General features: G+C 40.4%; 1 protein-coding gene across 5 annotated transcripts in view; it reads left to right on the top strand.

The window, feature by feature from the left end:
- LOC129854042 (xylosyl- and glucuronyltransferase LARGE2s) overlaps positions 1–10837 on the top strand; it is a 242808-nt gene extending 231971 nt beyond the window's left edge. For all 5 annotated transcript variants that reach the window (XM_055920660.1, XM_055920659.1, XM_055920661.1 and 2 more), the window contains 5 exons: positions 2952–3115; positions 3374–3652; positions 5544–5690; positions 6972–7167; positions 7778–10837. In XM_055920660.1, coding sequence (XP_055776635.1) covers positions 2952–3115; positions 3374–3652; positions 5544–5690; positions 6972–7167; positions 7778–7975 — 984 coding nt within the window. In that variant the 3' untranslated portion in view covers positions 7976–10837. The remainder of the gene's footprint in view (positions 1–2951; positions 3116–3373; positions 3653–5543; positions 5691–6971; positions 7168–7777) is intronic.
- Positions 10838–15695: the final 4858 nt, after the last annotated feature.

The raw sequence follows: 15695 nt of genomic DNA, 5'->3' as shown, positions 1-15695 counted from the left end.
ACTCAGACGAGAGTGTTCTGAAATCGGAGTAGATAGCTAGAGTGGATTTACCAGCTACGTCTATCAACAGTTGTCACAGTGACTTTCTATTGAAATCATTACTTGCATAGGGGAGTCTTTTGTTAAGACATGTAGATAGCGAGCTAAACAATGAACCATAATCCCAACTCATGACATTACTACCCTGCATGAATCTTCAGGTAGCAAACCAACCAGGTTCAATGTTAGCTAGCTAACATTAGGCTTTAAATAGCAAATCAAATGGCTCTGAGATACAAACGTATCTCAGAGCAAACAGTACAATTTCACTTGAAATGAAAACTACTTTCTGTCAAATAGAAACATGTAATATCTGAATGTACCTAGCTAAACTATCTAACCCATATACATCATGGATGGACGCCTCTCCATATCACGGATGCCATGGTTGCCTTTAGTTTAAAGATGTAATCCGGAGACAGGTGTTTTCTCCAGCTCCTTAGCTATCAAATTCTAATTCCACTGATTTCAAAACTCGGTCCTACAGAAAATGGAGAGCAACACTTGTGCAGTTCTACGTGATACATAAAAAAGCTGTCTTAGACATGATTACCTACAAATACTGACCAGCTCAAATAGACAGACGCGTGTTATATGGCAGACCCATACGGACTCATCTCTTGGCATGTCCAACCCACTCATTATCTCAGCCAATCATGGTTAGCGGGAAGGTTGCTTACTTTTTCTGTTGCTAAACCAACTAGGCTCATAATTTAATATTTGTATTTACAGACAGCATACAAATCTGTTAAGGATCCGCCCCCTTTTTAAAAATGTTCCCTAAAATCTGCCTGTAGCTCAGGACCTGAAGCAAGGATATGCATTTTCTTGATACCATTTGAAAGGAAGGGAAACATTTTGAAGTTTGTGGATAAGTGAAATTAATGTAGGAGAATATAACACATTAAATCTGGTAAAAGATAATGCAAAGAAAAAAACATGTATTTTTTTACCATCATCTTTGAAAAGCAAGAGAAAGGCCATAAAGTATTATTCCAGCCCAGTCACAATTTAAATGTTGGCCACTAGATGGTAGCAGTGCATGTGCAAAATTTGACTGATCCAATGCACAATTGACTATCTGTTCAAAATGTTGTATCAAGACTGCCCAAATGTGCCTAACTGGTTTATTAATACATTTTCAAGTTTATAATTGTGCACTCTCCTCAAACAATAGCATAGTATTCTTTCACTGTAATAGCTACTGTAAATTGGACAGTGCAGTTAGATTAACAATTTATTACTTACAATCTCATGCTAATCACACTAGCCTACATTAGCTCAACCGTCCCGCGGCGGGGGGATACCGATCCCGTATAGGTGGTTTTTAAGAGTTCATGGAATCCAGATTGCGCACGTTTAACTTTTATAGATCAAGTGTATGCCCCCTTTGATATAACAGTTCACTTTAAAAAGATAATCTAGAAGGGAGGTAGAGGGCGTGGTGGCAAGTGACTAGAGTATGACGATACAAAACTACGCAATTGCAGTTATCTAAAGAAATGGGATCTCTGAAAAAAAAAATTGTACTAACTGTTCAAAAGATGCAAAATCCATATCAATGTCCAAGTCGTTCAGTGAGGATCCCTTTTCCAGACCAGATATGAAACGCACGGTCTAATATTGATGGAGATAATGTATGGTTGTTTTAATAATGGGGCAGAAGTTGAAAATTCACTGAGACCAAACGATCGCCTGAACTGTTTCCAGATTTTTAAAGAATGATTCACAATAGGGTTTTTCGTGTATTAGGAAACAAGCTCAGCTAATGCAAGTCTTGAGCAGAGTAAGGAGGTGGGGCCACCAGATGAGATCTCCAAGATAAATAACTATAAACTTAATACATTAATTTGAACAATGTTAATTATACCGCCCAAAGAAATAGAAAGTAAACCCCAGTGTTCAAGATCCTGTTTCAGGCAGAGTATCAAGGGAGGGAAATTGGCTTTATAGAGATCTTTTAAATTGTTTGTGACCCAAATTCCCAAATATTTCAATTTCTGTGTAGTCACTCTCAAAGGCACACAACTAAAATAAGTTTGCAGAAGGATTAATAAGCCTCAATTAACTTTTTTGTAGATTCACTTCATAATGAGGCGTGATTTCACCTGGCATAGAAATTGTGCTCTCTTGCCAGGACACTTGTTCAGAGGAGCTAGCCAACAACACAGCAAACACAATCCCTTCAAACTGAAGCTGGAAAGACTAAACTAGCTGCACTTCCATTAGTTTTACCTGCTTTCTATTGACATTTCTTTGGATAGACGCCAAAAAATGACGCCAGCTGATTCAAGATTACGACTGGCTGAGAAGCGCTGCCTGCCTGTCTCTCGTACTGACTCCCGACACGTTCATTACTATGGGACAGCTGGATGAAAATTGAAACAATGTTGCAAATGTTGGAGAGACAGACAGCAAGGTCTAAACAAATCTCCGCTGTTGAAAACGAAATGTTAGTCTAAAAGAAATGTGAGATAATGTTTAGATGCTATTTATAGTGGAGATCAAGTTCATAAATTGCCTGGCTGGGCTGATGAGACAGTGGATTGTGCAGCCAGATGGAACAGAGTAAATAGGCATTTTAACATCATAGATTGAGCCGGTGGTAACTTGTGGAATAGACACCGTCTGGAATTCGGCTTTAACCAATCAGCATTCAAGATTAGGACCACCCATTGTATATCATTTAACAAACCACTCCCTACCGCCTCAAGGTGGTTTTAATATTCACCATACCTTCATTCACTATACTATGATACCCATGGACATCCAGTCAGAATACAACAGAGTGTACAGTGCCGCATGGTCTCGTCACCTCTGACTGCATGGTGTCATGAAACCATGTTAGCCTATGAGGGAATATTTACAATCTAAACATTGGTTTTGACCTCCCTCTGTCCATCCCTCTCCAGTTACAAGGAGCTCTGGAGGAGCTGGATGAAGACGACCAGTGTTATGACTTCCGGCGGGAGCGAATCACAGTGCACCGCGTGCACCTCTACTTTCTGCAGTACGAGTACACGCCCGCCGGGGATGACACGGACGTCACGCTGGTCGCACAGCTCTCCATGGACAGGTTAAAAACTCACCTTATAGCTCTGACCCTACTGGCCTTTGGTTTACTAGTTGTTGGGGATGTAAGCATGAATTCATTATTACGATATGGCTAATGAGTGCAACTATCTACAAATATGATTGTATTTTGCTTTTTTCTCTACTTTCTCTTCGTCCTCCTCCCCATTTTCTTCTCTACTTCCACCACTGCTTTTATTATCATTATGTACAAAACATCTCTATCTCTAATACTCTTTTATGACATCTCTATTTATCTCAGGTTACAGATGCTGGAGGCCATATGTAAGCACTGGGAAGGACCTATCAGCCTGGCCCTGTACATGTCAGACGCTGAGGCCCAACAGTTCCTGCGTTACGCCCAGGCCTCCGAGGTGCTGAAGAACCGTAAGAACGTGGGCTACCATATCGTTTACAAGGAGGGCCAGTTCTACCCCGTCAACCTGGTGAGAAATGTGGCCCTGAGGAACGCCAACACACCCTATGTGTTCCTGGCAGACGTGGACTTCCTGCCCATGTACGGCCTCTATGATTACCTCAGGTGAGTTGGAACATCTCCAGGAAAAACTACATCACAAACATTGATAGAACACTGGCTGAGATGTTTAATATATAGTCATTTAGTAGCCATTTTAATCCAAAGCAATTTACAGACAACATACAGTTGACGGCGCAAGTTTACATACACCTAGGTTGGAGTCATTAAAACTTGTTTTTCAACCACTCCACAAATTTCTTGTTAACAAACTAAAGTTTTGGCAAGTCGGTTAAGACATCTACTTTGTGCATGACATGTAATTTTTCCAACAATTGCTTAGACAGATTATTTCACTTATAATTCACTATCACAATTCCAGTGGGTCAGAAGTTTACATGCACTAAGTTGACTGTGCCTTTAAACAGCTTGGACAATTCCAGAAAATGTCATGGCTTTAGAAGCTTCTGATAGGCTATTTGACATAATTTGAGTCATTGGAGGTGTACCTGTGGATGTATTTCAAGGCATACCTTCAAACTCAGTGCTTCTTTGCTTGACATCATGGGAAAATCAAAAGAAATCAGTCAAGACCTCTGAAAAATAATTATAGATCTCTATAAGTCTAGTTAATCCTTGGGAGCAATTTCCAAATGCCTGAAGGTACCACGTTCATCTGTACAAACAATAGTGCGCAAGTATAAACACCATGGGACCACACAGCCGTCATACCACTCAGGAAGGAGACACATTCTGTCTCCTATAGATGAATGTACTTCGGTGCAAAAAGTGCAAATCAATCCAAGAACAACAGCGAAGGACCTAGTGAAGATGCTGAAGGAATCGGGTACAAAAAGTATCTATATCCACAGTTAAACGAGTCCTATATCGATATAATCTGAAAGGCCACTCAGCAAGGAAGACACCACTGCTCCAAAACTGCCATAAAAAAAGCCAGACTAGGGTTTGCAACTGCACATGGAGAAAAATATCATACTTTTGGAGAAATGTCCTCTGGTCTGATGAAACTGTTTGGCCATAGTGACCATCGTTATGTTTGGAGGAAAAGGGGGGAGGCCTGCAAGCCGAAGAACACCACCCCAACCGTGAAGCACAGGAGTGGCAGCATCATGTTGTGGGGGTTCTTTGCTGCAGGAGGGACTGGTACACTTTACAAAATAGATGGCATCATGAGGGAGAAAATGATGTGGATATATTGAAGCAACATCTCAAGACATCAGTCAGGAAGTTAAAGCTTGGTCGCTAATGGGTCTTCCAATTGGACAATGACCCCAAGCATACTTCCAAAGTTGTGGCGAAATGGCTTAAGGACAACAAAGTCAAGGTATTGGAGTGGCCATCACAAAGCCCTGATCTCAATCCTATAGAAATGTGTAGGCAGAACTGAAAAAGCGTGTGCGAGCAAGGAGGCATACAAACCTGACTCAGTTGCACCAGCTCTGTCAGGAGAGTTCACCCAACTAGTTCACCCAATTAATTCACCCAACTAATTGTGGGAAGCTTGTGGATGGCAATTTTATAGGCAATGCTACCAAATACTAATTGAGTGTATGAAAGAATGAAAGAAATGTGATGAAAGAAAAAGCTGTGATGAAAGAAAAAGATAAAAGAAAAAGCTGAAATAAATAATTCTCTCTACTATTATTCTGACATTTCACATTCTTAAAATAAAGTGGTGATTCAACTGACTTAAGACAGGGATTTTTTTTACTAGGATTTAATGTTAGAATTGCGAAACTGAGTTTAAATGTATTTTGCTAAGGTGTATGTAGACTTCCGACTTCATGTATGATGTTCATATATGGCCCATGTGGGAGTCAAACCCACAGCTAAGGTGTTGCCAGCAATGCATTCCAACCAACTAGTGGCAGCTGTGGTTCTAGCTGATGTACAGTTTTGGTTGTAAATGAATGGTTTCTTTGTCTTATCCCCGCAGGAAGTCAGTGGTCCAGTTAGACATGGCCCACACTAAGAAAGCTCTGGTTGTACCGGCCTTTGAGACGCTGCGCTACCGCCTCTCCTTTCCCAAATCCAAAGCTGAGCTGCTCTCCATGCTGGACATGGGGACCCTCTACACCTTCAGGTACACCAGCACTAACAGCTCACCCCATTGGTCAGTCTGGCTTGTTGATCAGGAGGTTTGATTGGCCCTTCTGATATAGATGACATACCTTGGAGCATCCATCCTGATTTTGATACTATATTTGGTACATTGATTACGTTGAAGTCATTTGATAATATGTGCAGTTCCAGTCAAAAGTTTGGACGCCTACTCATTCAAGGGTTTTTCTTTATTTATACTATTTTCTACATTGTAGAATAATAGTGAATATATCAAATCTATGAAATAACACATATGGAATCATGTATTACCCAAAAAAGTGTTAATGATATTCTTCAATGTGGCCACCTGTAACGGTTGTCCTCCTCCTCTTTGGAAGAAGAGGAGTAGGGATTGGACCAAAGCGCAGCGTTGTGATATGACATAATGTTATTTATTAAAGTAAAGACGAAACACGAAAATACTTCAACAAACTACAAAACGAACGTAGACGGACCTGAACTATGAGAACTTACATATAACACGAAGAACGCATGAACAGGTACAGACTACACAAACGAAAGAAACAAACGAAACAGTCCCGTGTGGTGCACAGACACAAACACGGAAGACAACCACCCACAAACAAACCGTGTGAACAGCCTACCTTTATATGGTTCTCAATCAGAGGAAACGTGAAACACCTGTCCCTGATTGAGAACCATATAAGGCTAATTACCAATGACCTAAACATAGAAACACAAACATAGAATGCCCACCCCAACTCACGCCCTGACCAACTAAACACATGAAAAAATAACAGAAAACAGGTCAGGAACGTGACACCACCCTTTGCCTTGATGTCAGATTGGACACTCTTGGCATTCTCTCAACCATCTTCACCTGGAATGCTTTTCCAACAGTGTTGGAGTTCCCACATATTCTGAGCACTAGTTGGCTGCTTTTCCTTCATTTATGGTAGTGGCCAGACAGACGCCATTCCTCAGTAAAAGGCACATGACAGCCCGCTTGGAGTTTTTCAAAAGGCACCTAAGTGACTCTCAGACTAACCAAGATTAAACTATTTGGCCTGAATACCAGAAATTCTCCAAATCTGTTTTTGCTTTGTCGTTATGGGGTATTGTGTGTAGATTTGTGAGTTTTTTTTTTTTTTTTTTTAATCTATTTTACAATAAGGCTGTAACGTAACAAAATGTTTAAAAAGTCAAGGGTTCTGAATACTTTCCGAATGCGCTGTATGCAATCTAGTTCAAAACTATTATTAACACACCTGTACACATCTCTTTCTCCTTGCCTTCCCAGGTATCACGTCTGGACCAAGGGCCATGCTCCTACCAACTACGCCAAGTGGCGGACAGCCACCACGCCCTATAAGGTGGAGTGGGAGGCGGACTTTGAGCCCTATGTGGTGGTGAAGCGGGACTGTCCTGAGTATGACCAGCGCTTCGTGGGATTTGGCTGGAACAAGGTCTCCCATATCATGGAGCTAGATGCACAGGTACAGTATGGAGGATAGTGGTGGGGTGTTAGAATATAATATATATATTTTCTTCCAGGACACATTATCACACCACATTACATTTGCACGCACTAGGTAGACCAAACAACCATAGCAGACAAGACGGGCAGACAAAGATGTAGTTAAAGTCTGGATACACTTATCTGTTTATGGCTTGTTGAGAAGAAAAATGGTTATTGTTCACATTTTATCCTCAAAGACTCTACTCCCAAATAATCTGCACATAACTAATTTTAATTTAATTCAAAACCTCAACTCATCTTTGGAATTCAGTTAAAGTTATGCTAATGATTAGAATAGATGTGATTTGCGGTAGACTACTGATATTAGGTTTAATGCGTTCGCTGAGTCAGGAATAATAGCTATTGTAACGGCCGATAAATCAAAGTCAAGCTGTGACCTTTTAGTGTTCAGCACCTAAGAGCAACGTTTGTCACTTATTTCTGGAGTCTTAAATTATTTCAGTCACAGCTGGGACTGCGGAAGAGTATTAGCTACGTAGCTAAAATGTGGTGTCTGTTGTACACGGACCATGTTTAATAAGCAATTAAAATAATACATTCCCACCCCCCCTTTCCCACCCCCCCAGGAGTACGACCTGATGGTTCTGCCCAACGCGTTCATGATCCACATGCCACACGCACCCAGCTTCGACATCTCCAAGTTCCGCTCCAGCCCAGGCTACCGATACTGCCTGCAGACCCTAAAAGAGGAGTTCCACCAAGACCTGTCCCGGAAGTACGGCGCAGCCGCCCTCAAGTACCTTACTGCTCAGAGGAACATCTAAACCAGGACTCCCAAGGGCCACTGGGCTTCATACCTAGGGCCCCAACGGCCCCATGCTGGTCCCTGGCAAGTCTAAAGGGGTTTGGGAATACTGGCAACTATCAGCCAATATCACTACTAAGCTTGAATAGCTTTAAAGTCTTGTAGAACATTCTGGAGATGTGTTAGCTTAACTTTCTGGGGTGGTTTGGGCTGGGATGACCCACCCAACTATGCTATAATGGGTTATGACCCAAACTGGAATAAAAACAAAGAACCAAACAGATCAGACATGACAGTGGTGACAAGATATTGGGCTCACTGGGAATAAGTTTCTCTGAAAGGGATGAGTGGTTGACTGCTTTAAGTCTGGGAGAAAGTGACGATTATCATGATTTGTTCTGACAATCAGGGCCTTTTCTGAGGAAAATACATCTCAAACCAATCTGTCCACATGGGATATCTGGACCTGGAACTCAAGGACAGGAATTTGGGGAAACACAGAACTGAAAGTAAAGGAAGTTGCGTCTTCCCTGGTCTCTTCAAGAGGATGAGTCGGGAATCACGTTCGGAGTGACCAATCAAACTGGAGAAACGTTTAAGCCTTATAATTTTCCATTATATTTAATGATATCAGTATTTTTCTCAATGTAAATGATTATCAATTATTAACAAACAAATATGGCATATATACACCACCAGTCAAAATTTTTAGAACACCTACTCATTCAAGGGTTTTTCTTTATTTTTACCATTTTCTACATTGAAGAATAATAGTGAAGACAAACTATAAAATAACACATATGGAATCATGTTGTAACCCAGAAATTGTTAAACAAATCAAAATATTTATATTTTGGAATCTTCAAATAGCCACCAAACTTTGTCTTAATGACAGCTTTGCACGCTTGGCATTCTCTCAACCACCTTCACCTGGAATTCTTTTCTAACAGTCTAGAAGGAATTCCCACTTGTTGGCTGCTTTTCCTTCACTCTACGGTCGTACTCATCCCAAACATCTCTATTTGGTTGAGGTCGGAGGATTGTGGAGGCCAGGTCATCTGATGCAGCACTCCATCACTCTCCTTCTTGGTCAAATAGCCCTTACACAGCTTGGAGGTGTGTGGGTCATTGTCCTGTTGAAAAACAAATGACAGTATCAATAAGCCCAAACCAGATGGGATGGCGTGTAGCTACAGAATGCTGTGGTAGCCATGCTGGTTAAGTGTGCCTTGAATTCGAAATAAATCACAAACAGTGTCACCAGCAAAGCACCCCCCACATAACACCTCCATGCTTTACGGTGGGACATACACATGTGGAGATCATCCGTTCACCCACACTGCGTCACAAAGACACGGCGGTTGGAAACAAATCTTCAATTTGGACTCCAGACCAAAGGACAAATTTCCTCTGGTCTAATGTCCATTGCTCATGTTTCTTGGCCCAAGCAAGTCTTTTCTTATTATTGGGGTCCTTTAGTAGTGGTTTATTTGCAGCAATTTGACCATGAAGGCCTGATTTCACAGTCTCCTCTGATCAGTTGCTGTTTAGATGTGTCTGATACTTGAACTCTGTGAAGCATTTATTTGGGCTGCAATTTCTGAGGATGGTAACTCTAATGAACATATCCTCTGCAGCAGAGGTAACTCTGGGTTTTCCATTCCTGTGGCGGTCCTCATGAGAGTCAGTTTCATCATAGCACTTGATGGTTTTTGGGACTGCACTTGAAGAAACTTTCAAAGTTCTTATTTTTCCGTGTTGACTAACCTTAATGTCTTAAAGTAGTGGACTGTCGTTTGTCCTTGCTTATTTGAGCTGCTGTTGCCATATTATGGACTTGGTCTTTCACCAAATAGAGCTATCTTCTGTATACCCCCTTGTCACAACACAACTGATTGGCTCAAACACATTAAGAAGGAAATACATTTCACAAATGAACATAAGGCACACCTGTTAATTAAAATGCATTCTAGGTGACTACCTCATGAAGCTGTTTGAGAGAATGCCAAGTGTGGTCATGGCAAAGGGCGGCTATTTGAAAAATCTCAAATATGAAATATATTATGATTTGTTTAACACTTTGTTGGTTACTACATGATTCCATATGTGTTATTGCATAGTTTTGATGTCTTCACTATTATTCTACAAGGTAGAAAATAGTAAAAATAAAGAAACCCTTGAATGAGTAGGTGTCCAAACTTTTGACTGGTACTATATGTGTTAATTTTAATATTTTTTTTTTTTAGCAAATATTTATCCCCTTAAGCCAAATATGAGCCCAAATTCAGCCCCAAAATACAAGTCACTACTGATTGGGACCACTGCAACCAGACCCAATTGTTTTTTAAATGGCAACAAAAAAAGCACCTCGCTAGAAATTAAATGGCTGCAAATAAACGGCCTGTTGAATTGTTAAAAATCACTTCTGAAATTCCATGAGCGATTGGAGTATTACCAGTGCCATGTCTAGATGAGTGATACACTGTTATGTGCCATCTACTGTAACAAACCTTGTCATCTACCGAACATCTACCGAACATTTCCCCTTTCCTTTAAAACTTCATTCCTTTTTCTATTTACCCATTTCTTGTTTTTTTCGGACACCTTTCAAAAACCCGCTCCTGTTCTCACAAACCATCCCTTCTTTCTCTAATCCCAACCCCTTCCTAAATCTCTATGCTACTACTACTGTTTTAAACACCACGCATAATCCATGGGACAACCGGGCAGTAACGAATCAACCGTTCAACCCCAATGAACCTACCACTCCATATACCAAATAATAGGTATACAACTACAGTCTCAAGCCTATTTGCTACTGTGATGACTTCGTAATGACTGAACGGTTACATATAAAGGCACTATGGGCTGGGCACATACCCTACATACCCTACATGGCTACTATGGGTTAGGTACATACAGAGCTGCCATTGACTTGGCTACCAAGAGATGGATCCAGACACCACCTCCCCTGCCACCTTCCATGCCTCGCACAACCCCTGTCGACTGTTCTGATTGCAGTAAATGCTAGTGCCTTTGCTGTATTGTGTAACTGGATATTGATTGTACTGCTGTACGTTACCAATGGGGCCTGAGGATAGTCAGGCACTCTATTTATTATTGTCGACTCAAATCAATCATATTTTTCTATGTAGGGGACAAAGTGCTTTAAATAAATCTGCCCTTTTTCTACCAGTTTGTCTGAGGTTTGTGTCCATTGGAACATATGTGGAACAGATTGAAGGATATGGTATCACCTCTATAAGTGTGGCATTATATACACGTGATTTTATTTTCAGAGTTCATTGGTGTTAAAATATCAAGGTTTCTCCCCTCGTTAATGTTTTTATATGAAGACATGTCTGCAATGGAATTGACTTTATGAAAGCAAATAAACACACACACAAGGAGGGAAAACAAAACAAATTGTAATTCTTTGTCAGCTGTTTGTTATCTTCTGTGACATTTATTTTGCAGCCTGAAAATGGAATTGTTTCTCAGATGTATTGCTTGTCTTAAGGAAATAACCGGCTGCCAGGCAGGCAGTTTTTTTCTTCTTTCAGATAATATATAATAAAAATTGTTAAGTCAAGCATTTCTTCATATCCACTTCGCCATCTCCAATATCTTCAGAAACAACAGAAGCATGATGATAATAATCTATGAAAATAGTTGTCACTCCACTGCATAAGCAATAAAAAGTCTGATTTGTTTTCATATTACAAAAGGTAGAACAGGTCACCGAGATCTATTGATTGGCATTCACTCACAGAAGGCACAACTGATCTACAAATCTCCATCTAAGCATGACGTAAATTGTTGCATACGGATCATTCAAAGATTAGTGGGGAAAAAGTGAACTAAAAATGATGTACTTATACTAAACATTTAAGAAACGTATCAAAAAGACTGGACATTATGCAAGAAAGTATCTGTATTCTCCTTACAAGAAAGATCAAATCTAGACGGTAGGCAACAAAATTCAGCCAAGTATTTTTTTTTTAAATTATCATTTTTAAGTCCTGTCAAACCATTAGACTGACACATTAGGTATTCAAAGATGAGCAGAATTAAACAATGACTTATCTTCATTGACATCTCTTGACCTTTGAATGACCCTGGCGATGACAACCTGGTAGTGATAACCATCTAAAGACTCGTTTGACCTCTCAACATATACAGGGTGAAGTTGTTCTGAAGTTTTTCTGAGCCGGTAGAGGGAAGTGATGCGATGCTTCTTTCAAAATTTATGAAACGCTTTATGTGAACCCTCATGACACTTTGTAGGACAAGTTTACACCACCCTCACTTTCTCCTTCCCTCCATCTGTACCTCCTTTCCTTCCTCCCCCTCGCTTATCAGCTGGCTAATAATGGAGTGCTGGATGTGGTCCTTTATGACATCATGAGTCACCTTGTCCACTGCACACATTAGACGGGTCTGACACAAGCACTCTTAACATAACAGGAAGTCACATTAGACCAACCACATAGAGGCTTCCTGGAAGCTTCTCAATAGGAGAGGCAGCAACATGAAGCTTCAAAAATCCAGCAGAGGAATGTACTCTTGCTTTACCTTGAATTTCAGATAATTGTTTATGAAAATGCTGACTGTGTTTTGTTGTACAAGCCTTTTCTAAATTGTGATTTATGAATGGCTGGCAAAAATTGGTTTGTTTCTAGTTAGGGAATGCTCGACGTGGAGGAACAGAGGTGAGCTGTAGAGTTATTACCGATGTTTGTTTAGGCTCTTTTTGTTTTTGTTCCATTTGCTTTGCAGAAGCTTAAACCGTGCAGTGTGCTAGGCTAGATATATTTCGAAAGACTTGAACCTTTGTGCTCCAAACAGACACAATCTGAGTTAAACAACAGTTTCTAAGATCACCTATCAATGTACAAAGAGAAGAAAATAATTCAAAGTTTTGCAAATGAGTTGGGTGATGTGATCAATGATGTTCTGTTTTAGATATATTTTCCCACAGTTTCCAAAAAATAAATGGGTCAACAATTGCGTTAACAAACTGTAAACTTGGAAAATCCACAGGGTAGGCAACAAAATTCAGCCGAGGTCAATTAAAAAATATAAATTTTTACACTGCAAATTGATCTCAAATAAGCCAAAAATAGATTTGAAAACAATAATTTTATACCTTGTTTACACTGAGACATGATATATATGTCTCTATTTTTATTTATGGGAATACTTGGGAACAGATTTGATAAATTAAATGATTTTTTTCTGTATTCCTGTTGATTTTAGTCTTTTTTACTAAAAACTCCATATATATATATATATATATATACAGTTGAAGTCGGAAGTTTACATTCACCTTAGCCAAATACATTTAAACTCAGTTTTTCACAATTCCTGACATTTAATCCTAGTAAAAATTCCCTGTCTTAGGTGAGTTAGGATCACCGCTTTATTTTAAGAATGTGAAATGTCAGAGTAATAGTAGAGAGAATGATTTATTTCAGCTTTTCTTTCTTTCATCACATTCCCAGTGGGTCAGAAGTTTACATACACTCAATTAGTATTTGGTAGCATCGCCTTTAAAATGTTTAACTTGGGTCAAACATGTTGGGTGAATTTTGTGTAACATCTGCTCTTGCCACACCCCCTAGTGGACATCCGGTGTCTCCATGACCTGCAGCCATTCCCCCAGTTCCCTCTCCCTCTTTCTCTGTGTGTGATTGTGTGGTCGGATACAGGTGTGCTGGAGTCAGAGCAGCTCGCCACCAGCTGCAACCCGTTCCATAATCAAGACCTCTACAAGTACTCAGTCCTGCCACTTGCACTCTGTCAGATCGTAATCTCCGTTCAGGCAGTCATGCTTCTAGCTACTTATTATTATTTGAGATCCTGTATTTTCTGTACCTGTTTCCTTGCCTGACGCTGTTTCTCCTCTCACTGCAGTTTTGCCGCTCTGTCTCCTGTTCTACCTCTCACCACCCTGCTACACTGTTCTGGATTCAACTCACCACCACTCCCTTGGATTCCAATCCAGACCTGTTTACCCTGTCCCAATCCAGCTCACTCCAACCTCAGCCTCCACATCTGGTTTCCTACAACTCATCCGAGCTTCCCTGGATCTGCCCTTCATCTCTCCCTGTGTTACAATACATATCTTGGTTCATTCAACCCTGTTTCCTGGTCTGAGTCTGCTCTTGGGCTTCCCTGTTTTGCTCTGCCTAACATTTTGGCCCATTCCTCCTGACAGAGCTGGTGTAACTGAGTCAGGTTTGTAGGCCTCCTTGCTCGCACACGCTTTTTCAATTCTGCCCACACATTTTCTATAGGATTGAGGTCAGGGCTTTAATATGGCCTCTCAAATACCTTGACTTTGTTGTCCTTAAGCCATTTTGCCACAACTTTGGATGCTTGGGGTCATTGTCCATTTGGAAGACCCATTTGCGACCAAGCTTTAACTTCCTGACTGATGTCTTGAGATGTTGCTTCAATATATCCACATAATTTTCTCCCTAATGATGCCATCTATTTTGTGAAGAGCACCAGTCCCTCCTGCAGGAAAGCACCCCCACAACATGATGCTGCCACCCCGTGCTTCACGGTTGGGATGGTGTTCTTCGGCTTGCAAGCATCCACCTTTTTTCTCCAAATATAACGATGGTCATTATGGCCAAACAGTTCTATTTTTGTTTCATCAGACCAGAGGACATTTCTCCAAAAATTACGATCTTTGTCCCCATGTGCAGTTGCAAACCGTAGTCTGGCTTTTTTATGGTGGTTTTGGAGCAGTGGCTTCTTCTTGGCTGAGCGGCATTTCAGTTTATGTCGATATAGGACTTTTTTAACTGTGGATACAGATACTTTTGTACCTGTTTCCTCCAGCATCTTCACAAGGTCATTTGCTGTTGATCTGGGATTGATTTGCACTTTTCGCACCAAAGTACGTTCATCTCTAGGAGACAGAATGCATCTCCTTCTTGAGCAGCATGACGGCTGTGTGGTCCCAATGTGTTTATACTTGCATACTACTGTTTGTACTGATGAACGCGGTACCTTCAGGCGTTTGGAAATTGCTCCCAAGGATGAACCAGACTTGTGGAGGTCTACAATTCTTTTCTGAGGTCTTGGCTGATTTCTTTAGATTTTCCCATGCAAAGAGGCTCTGAGTTTGAAGGTAGGCCTTGAAATACATCCACAGGTACACATCCAATTGACTCAAAATATGTCAATTAGCCTATCAGAAGCTTATAAAGACATGACATCATTTTCTGGAATTTTCCAAGCTGTTTAAAGGCACAGTCAACTTATTGTATGTAAACTTCTGACCCACTGGAATTGTGATACAGTGAGTTATAAGTGAAATAATCTGTCTGTAAGCAATTGTTGGAAAAATTACTTGTCATGCACAAAGTAGATGTCCTAACCGACTTGCCAAAACTTTAGTTTGTTAACAAGACATTTGTGGAGTGGTTGAAAAGCGAGTTTTAATAACTCCAACCTAAGTGTATGTAAACTTTTGACCTCAACTGTATATGTGTATATACTGTACCAGTCAAAAGTTTGTACACACCTACATTGTAGAGCAACAATGAAGACATCAAAACTATTAAATAACACATATGGAATCATGTAGTAACCAAAAAAGTGTTAGACAAATCAAAATGTTTTTTATATGAGATTCTTCAAAGTAGCCACCATTTGCCTTGATGACAGCTTTGTGCACACTTGGCATTCTCACAACCAGCTTCATGAGGTAATCACCTGGAATG

Source organism: Salvelinus fontinalis, chromosome 4, assembly GCF_029448725.1.
Source record: "Salvelinus fontinalis isolate EN_2023a chromosome 4, ASM2944872v1, whole genome shotgun sequence".
NCBI classification, from domain to species: Eukaryota; Metazoa; Chordata; class Actinopteri; order Salmoniformes; family Salmonidae; genus Salvelinus; species Salvelinus fontinalis.
The sequence above is the reverse complement of the archived record's forward strand: the minus strand, read 5'-3'. Positions and strand labels throughout refer to the sequence as shown.